This window comes from Populus euphratica, unplaced genomic scaffold (genome assembly GCF_000495115.2).
Source record: "Populus euphratica unplaced genomic scaffold, PopEup_1.0 scaffold614.1, whole genome shotgun sequence".
NCBI lineage: Eukaryota > Viridiplantae > Streptophyta > Magnoliopsida > Malpighiales > Salicaceae > Populus > Populus euphratica.
In genome coordinates, this window is record NW_011500193.1 from 260,783 (window position 1) to 269,478 (window position 8,696).

General features: G+C 28.7%; 1 protein-coding gene across 1 annotated transcript; it reads right to left on the bottom strand.

The window, feature by feature from the left end:
* Positions 1–6,021: 6,021 nt before the first annotated feature.
* Positions 6,022–8,320, bottom strand: LOC105111753 (uncharacterized). Its single transcript, XM_011007202.1, has 4 exons — positions 7,951–8,320; positions 7,493–7,667; positions 7,317–7,380; positions 6,022–6,710 (listed from the first exon to the last, which is right to left on the bottom strand). The coding sequence occupies exons 2-4, from the start codon at positions 7,624–7,626 to the stop codon at positions 6,414–6,416; spliced, it is 495 nt and encodes a 164-aa protein (XP_011005504.1). The 5' UTR covers positions 7,627–7,667; positions 7,951–8,320; the 3' UTR covers positions 6,022–6,413.
* Between the last annotated feature and the right edge of the window lie 376 nt (positions 8,321–8,696).

Consider the following 8,696-nt stretch of genomic DNA (forward strand, 5'->3'; position numbering starts at 1 on the left):
AATATTAATAAAATTAACACTTAAAAAAATATTAATAAAATTAAAAAATATTAATAAAATTAACATTTAAAAAATATTAATAAAATTAACATAAAAAACATTAATTAAATTAAAGAATATTAATAAAATTAACACTTAAAACATTAATTAAATTAACACTTAAAAATATATAATAAAATTAAATGAATTCTAAAAAAAAAAAAAACTTGTAAGAACAGTGCAAGTGAATTTCAATGTTCACGTGAACAGTGCAATTCACTGTGACCAGTGCAGTGAATTACACTGTTCATGTTAGTTGCACTGTTCATTGAACAGTGGGATCCATGCACAATAAACTAATTTTTCTTTTTACCAAATGACTGCAAACTGCATTTTAATTAAAACACAGCCGCAGCCACGTAAACAAACGACACCTTAATATAAGAAACTTGCCAAGCATGTCTATACTCCACCTACACTTTTAGATATACAAGAGTTTCACATGGCTTATCTCTTCTTCATCTCATTAACATGTGTGTCAATTATATTTAGTTTTTATTAATATTTGAGTAAGAAATATTTATTATTTATTAATATATATAAGAGATATTTATCACTTATTAATATTATCGAAATGGAATAACTATTTATCCCCTCTCATTCAAGCAAGAAAATAATATTGAGAGATATACATATCTCATGAACCATTTAAATAAAGAGTTCATAATTTTTCCATTCTTAACATGTATACGTAACACCACTTTCTTGTATAATATTTATTTTTTATTAAAACAAGAACAAATAATCTTGTTTTTAGGATTTAATAGTTTTTTGCATATTTATTACATTTTCTCTCTATAAAAATACTGACTTAAGTATTTGAGAGTTTCTAAATTCATAAAAAAAAAAATAGTTATTTTATATACATTAAGATTTCTACATCATGTTATCACCTTTCTTAGCTATAAAAAATAGATTAAATAGAAAGAATACTTTATTAAGCCCATTATCTAACTACATAAAAATTTTATTCCTAAACATCTTGAATTTTAAAATATCATCAAATAATATCATTTTTATATTATGTTTTTTTAGCAATCTTCATTAGAAATGAAAATATTAAAACACTATAAGCCAGTTAAAATATAAGGTTATATACATTAGTAAAGAATGAGTAGGTTTACTGCATTACTTGAGTATTAACAATCTAAAACATAAGAGACAAAAATAGAGTCAACAACATCTTGTTGTAACAATCTAGAGTTCAGTGATAAATTTTTATTATTATTCTTTTTTTTTGCTTGAAAAACCTTTTTTTAGTAAACTTCAAAAAATTCTATCCTTAGTAATGTTGTTACTATTGCAATGAGAATGTTTGATATTATTATAGTTCTCAACAACTCTTCTCCTTAAAGGCATTATTATTACCACAGTAAAAAGAATTATTTTGTTTTTTCTCTTGTTTTTTTCTTTTCCCTTCTCTCAGCCTACTCCCTTATTTTTATACAATACTTGAAGTGATATGTTATGGAAGGCTTTTGTCTAATAGTTAAGGTCATGTAGATGTGATTTGTGTATGTTAATTGATAGTTTTATTTTTATTTTTTTGAATCCTTATGGAGAGAAATTAGAGGTTGAGTGATAACTTGACATCAAAATATATGAGTTTTAAGAAAGAATTGCTATACCCGACATTTTTGGACTTAATGAAGTGCTGAGACAAAATATATATGGGTATGGCGAGCTACCAAGTTTAGTGTCCATGGACTTAGCTAAACACTAAGCCCATATGCATATAGAGATGTTATTCATGTGATAAAGTTAGAGATATTTTCTTTCTAATAGAATTAAATATATTTTTCATCTAATAAAATCAAAGATATTATCCCTCTAATAGATTTGGAGATAATTTTCTAGGTGATATTCAGAGTAACAACCTCACAATCTTTCATGGAAGGATGTGATGGATTTATTTTTTCTAATGTGATTGCACAATTTATCTTAAAATGGATCAACTCAGTTTTCTTAGTGTGATTGAATAATTTGCCTTGAAAATAATGGGCTTGGAGCCTCCCTAATGCGTTTGCATATATCTTCTAAGATAAGATTGACATGTTATATCTCTAGGGCAACAACCTCATAACCTTTTAACGATGAAATGTCCTTAGTCTTATTAGTACAATTGTATTAACTTGCTTTAAAATTGATCAACTTGATCTTTTTAGTGTAATCACACAAATCATATTGAAAGGGATTTGCATAGTCATTCTAAGGACAACAACACCTATCTCCACCTCGTACTTAGTAGCTATGAAGTTATGGTCCTTTTAAATGAAGATCTAAAGAAAATAAAAATAAAATATATTAATTTATCAGTAACCCCCCAAATCTTTATATACTTTTATATAAATATTTTTGAAAGGTTACTAATAGTAAATAAAAGTATGTTTATCTTTCCAATAGGATTTGGTTATTTTATATATAATTATTAGGGTTTTCTTGACCACAATGTTCATCTTTATTGAAGAAGGTGACCCTAAAAAAAAATGACAGCTTGCAATTAAAGCAATAATTGGGTGGATTTTTGAAGATTTGAAATTATATAAAAAGTCATTCATCTAATAGTGTGGTTAAAATAATATTTCTTTTATAATCTTAGTTATTCTTATTTATTTTTGTAATTTTTGTAAAAATAATTTATTAAAAACCCCAAACAAATTTAGTTTTAATAAGATGAGACAATCTCTCCGGTTGATAAATTAACAAATCATATTTTTATATAATTCTAGGAATTATATATATATATATATATATATATATATATAAAAGACTTTTTTTCTAGCAACTAAGGTCGTGTAGATGTGATTGGTGCAGGTGTTATTCTCAAAAAGCTAGAGATTTAGCTGGAGATATCCTAGAATGATTCTTTTTTCCCATATTTGAGGAGTTAGATATTTGAGACCAGAGTGATTTCTACTAGAGATTAGAGACTTGTGTTCTATGCTGACATAATTCTTGTTGGAGAATTTTAAAGAGCTGGAGATTTGCTGGAGTGATAAATGCCTTGAGTGATTGGTGGAGTGATTCTTGTTGAAGAATTGAGACTGGAAATTGATTATGAACACCTGTTTTTGCAAAACTATTCAGTTTGAATGAAACAACGCCATCTTATTTCTTTTCTTCTTCTTCTTCTTTTTAATTTTATTTTATAAAAATAACATTGGTTTTTGGAAAAGTAAAAAATTTAATAAAGCCTTGAACATTTTATTCCTTTTTCATTTAAGTCCCTGTTTTTTGAATTTTTAATATCCATGCAATTAGGTTTTTTATTTCATCCCTAAATGAATTAATTTGGATATTTATTCTAATTTAGTCCTTGATTTTTAAAATTATGTATTTTTTTTTCTCAATTTTCCCCATTTTTCCTCTTCAATTTTGTCCATGATTAAATTAATTGGACCCTGGATTAGGCCACTTGTTATATATTCATCATTATTCCTACATTTCTTTTAATTTCAACCTAATGAAACCATTTTCTTTTCAATTATATCTTGAATTGCATCCTAAATTATTCCTGATATTTTTATCTTTTTCAACTCCATCTTTGACTTGTTAAATCCAAATTTTTGTAATTATATTTTACCCTTTTCTTTTTTATTGTATTATTTATCATCTTATTCTTGGATTATTTATCATTAATTTTTTCTAATTCTCACTTTTCCTCTTCAATTTAGTCCAAGATTAAATTAATTAGATCTTTGGATGTGGCCGCTTATACATATTCATTATTGTTCCTTCAATTCTTTTAATTTTAACCTAATAAAATTATTTTTTTCAATTATATCCCGAATTGGATCCTAAATTACTCATAATATTTCTTTTTTACCTTTTTCAACTAAGTAAAGAGCTTGTTAAATCCAAAAAAAAAAAACTTGTATTTTTACCCTTTTCTTTTATTTTTTATTATTTATAATCTTATTTTTGGATTGTTTTCTGGATATTTCTTGATATGAAAATTAAATAAACAAAAGTGAAAAAAATGATTAAAATTAAAAAGATATTTTAGGTCAAAAATTGTATCATGACAAGGAATTTTGTGTCAACCTAATTTTCTTCCCCTTTCCGTTACAAAGAAATAGAAAACCAACTAACCAACAGGAATGCAAGTGCTTCTAGGATTGCCATCTTCCTCAAAGCCCTTCTTTCTATTTATATCATGAGTAGATATAAACAAGAAAACTTATTTAACAATAGTAAATCTTAAAACTTCTTGATGATATATTTTACCTAACTTTAATTTCAAATTAAATTATGTAGAATTGTCTGGTATAACTAAGTCATCTTTGTAAGTTAAAAAAAATCAATATTAACTCAACAATTCTTGACTTGGGTAATTCATTTTATTAAATTTAATAATTTTATTTTTTTAATATTATTTAATTATATAATAAAAAAATGATACTTACTTAATCGATAACCAACTCAATACTAGAATATTTTTATAAGATCATCATAACCTCATAAAAAATAAATTGAAATAAATGAAGAAATCTAATTTTCAATAATTATATTTTTTCTAGAATTATTTTTTATTTAATAATATAATAAAAAAATAAATGTTCAACAAATCAAGCATAAACCCAATGCCAATATATTTTTCTATAATTACCATAATCTTATAAAAAACAAATTATAATAAATCACAAAGCTAAATTCATAATAATTACATTTTTTTTAATTCTTATTTAACAACATAATAAGTTTTTTATTTAATAATATCATAGAAAAAGTAAATAATTATAAAATTGAACATTAATTCAATGCTGAGATATTTTTTAAAACAATAATAATATTATAATAAAAAAATATTGAGATAAATAATAGAATTTAATTCTTAATAAATTTAATAGTAAATTATAAAAATAAAACTAAAACTAAAAAAAATATTATTTTAATGAACAATAATATATGAGTAGGTATGATTTTTCTTTAATGATAATTGCTAGAAAAAAATATATTTATCACCTCGAAGATGATATTTTTGCGTTGAAGATAAGGTTAAAGAAATATAAATCAACCACTAAATTCTAATTTTCTCAATAATTATTATTTTTTTGTTTTTGGTACCTTTACTTTGAGGTTAATTTTTTTTTTTTTGATTATTATTTTTTTTTGGTGTCTTTACTTTGAGGTTAATTTTTTTTTTTTTGTGGGAAAATGACAAAAAGACACCTAACCCATGATTACCTCCTTAACTATGTTACCTTTTTGTCAATTTGAACAATCAAATTTTGCTCTTCCTCCTCAGCAAGTCATTTCTCTATTGCTTTGTTATGATAGACCCGTCCACGCGTATCTGTTTTATAGCATCTTCGATCAAACGACGAAGGAAAAGGAAAGAAGGAAAAGATGTCTGGAATTGCTAACTTAATTCACAAGATATATCAGTTCTCTCACGTCAAAGCATTGAGATGATTATCCTACATTATGTATATACTAAACTTAAATAAAGAAGAAAAGAGTCAATAAATACACTTGTAGATACAAATCCAATCAAAGGAAGGGCGATGAAATTAAAGCAGCAGCTGTAGGAGTAGCCAAAGAGCTCAGCAGCAACCTGCTGCTGCTGTCACCCTCACTGTAAAGCCCCCACAGATGAAAGGTCATGCCCAACGTCCTCCCTACCCCTGTCACCCTCCAAGACCTTTCAGCCACCAACCGAACCATCCAATGCCAGCCCTTTACCTCCTGCTCTCTTCTCTCCAACTTAGAAAATATAATAGAGCCATTATTGATAAATTAGCTAGTATACGACCTGAACCTGTTGCCATTTTTGCCGACCTTTCTCCCTCTTCACTTCAGGATCCCATCTTTTCAAGAACACAAAAAACCAATTAAATCCCAACACTCAAATCTCCATGTAGACCCCGGTGTCCCCTGTTTTCCTTTCGTCCTTTCGTTTTGCTTTTCAATTTGTTTGGACATTGCTTAAGTCTTTGTTTATAACCTGGAAAACAAACTTATAGAGAACAACGGATTCCAAAGCACCAAATCCTCATTTACTCCTAGGGATGATACAATTAGAAACAAGGATTACATAAGAGTGACAGACACCATGTTACAATGGAAACCTTACAAAGCCTCTCTCCCTCTTATCAATAAACAAAAGCTACACAGAGACACAGTTGCATCTCCCTCTTTTATTCCTTCAAAAATTCAAACATTTTTGTCTCGTCAACTTCATTACAATGTACATATCCATGAGAGTGAAAAACAATGACAACCTCAAAATAGAACACCCATTAACCTTGTATATACACTGACCAAGAAACACCAGCAGTACAACTACACCACTACCATTAGCTCTCTCTCCCTCTCATATAGTAAAAAAATTGCTGCAGTTGTTACAATTAATGGTTTCATTAATTCAATGTTCAAGCCACAGCAGAGATGCGACAGTTTCGCTGATCTCTGCTGCGACAATCAAACCCTTCAATTCTCACCGCAGCTGGCATGTCCCCAAATTTCATTCGGACACAACTTACTCCTTTACGTGCTGATGATGACGATGGAGATGGTGATGGTGGTGCAGGAGATGGAGGGGTTATTTTTTCATTACCAAATTGCACATCTTGGATTACAGGGTTTGATGCCCTGCTTGGTGGCGAACCACAGTAAAATGGTGGCGATGATGCCACTTGGAAACCAGGTTTGTCCCCACCATTACCTCCCTGCAATAATTCAGATCTATAAGTTTCCTTCAATCAGAAAATGCAAAGCAATTATAAATTCTCTTGGGACAGAAAACAATAAAAGATTCAAACAAATTCATTCCCCACATTATTTAGTAGAGAAAATTATGAGGACTTGATTATTTGCTTCAAGAAAGCGTAGACAGTAGGAAGCTCACAAATCTAACCCATGAACACAAAGAAATTCAAACAGGAACTGTGACGAAAAACAGATTCTCAGCACCATCTTGGCATATGAGAAACTTGAACCACGATGAGACCAAAAAAAGGCAAACTTCTTTGATACTTGAGTAAAAGTACACACTAACCTCAATCAAAAACAAGTAAAAACAAAAGTTGAATTTAGAAAAATAGTAAGTTCAGAAATTTGTAACCACCAATTATATCCAAAATACAGCAGCGAAGAACAAAAAAAAATATTCAGAAATTGTTTAAATATTTAGAGACGTGGATCTCTACAAGGAGGTTGACCCTATTCACTGCCAACCTTTTAGGTTTAGCAACCAGCACAACAAGCAAAAAGTCACAAATAAAACTTTAAAAGAAAATCAGCCAGTAAAATTGCTGAAAGAAAAAGTGATGTACCTTAGTAAGAATTATGTCAAGCAGCTCCGCCCGAGCTTTAGAATCTGCCATCTCCGTATGGTGACTGCATAAAAGATAAAAGACCAGATAAGACCAAAACTTTTCACAGTAAGGGAAAAAAATATACATACTCCTAAGAAAAGGGTACAATTATGGGATCAAATAGGAAAACATACTTGACAGACAATCTTAGAGGTCTGATTTGTTCACAAAGAGAAGGATTTAAAAGTAGTAATTTCCTTGGCTTTGGGCAAACCAAAGACTCCGTCATCATCCTCCTCCTCTCCCTCTCCTCACATCCTCCTGCCATGGCGCTCTTTTCACTTATCAACAAATCACCAAAGCAAACCCCTGCACGCAAACATATAGAAAAAAAAATTAAGATCTTGTAACTTCACAAGAAACCCAAAAAAAAAAAATTGTTACAAAGCTTCAAAATTTAGGCCATAACATCATCTGGCTCTCCAATAAAATCATCAGATTATCATAAAGATATTTTTTATCCAAAAACTTATCTGGGTCACTAACAAAAACATTAAAAATTCAAAATTACATGATACAATTCCACAAAACAAAAGGAAAAAAAAAAAAACCCTTATCAAGAGAGAGAAAGAAAAAGGAGCAAGAGAACGACCTCAGCTGCCACAAAGGCCAGGAGAGATCCAAGGAGGAGGAACAGAAAGAGAAAGAGAGGGACAGAGAGAGAGAGAACGGATCAAAGTTTAGATTTTCAAGGAGAGAAAAACGAGAGAGAATGCAAGAGAGAGATTAAGGTTGGATTGAGTATATATATACAGAGATAGATATGACTGAGAAGCGTGTGGGAAGACAAGATGGGAATGGGATCTTAGGTTTGTGTGTGGTCATGAGGTAGAGTTTGTTTTGCAAGTGAAGCTGTTAGTCGTTGCTTTTTCGGTTTTGTTTTTTCGCTTATCTCTTTGCGTAGGAGATTCTTGGGAGACAATTTGCTTTATTCTCGATTTCTGATCAAAGATGGTGAATATCTAATCCACACACGATCATGTACGCATGTTTTCTTTTATTTTATTGTTCCATTTCTTTTCCTTTCGTGGTTGCAACACTTTGCCAGGCTCTAGACTCAAATCAGGCCTGTTCCTGATAATTTAGTATATAGTGTTTTTTTTTAAGAATATCCTATGGTTAAAATAATATCTTTTTAAGATTCGTTTTATTTTTAATATCATCTATTAGAATTATTAAAAAAATATTAATATAATATCTTTTCATATTAAAATTAGTTTAAAAAGTATAATAAACTATACAAACAAATACTCTCTTCATCTTAGATTAGATTGACAATCATCAATTTAATTTTTTATTTTAAAAAATTAAAATAATATTATTTTGATAAAAATAAAT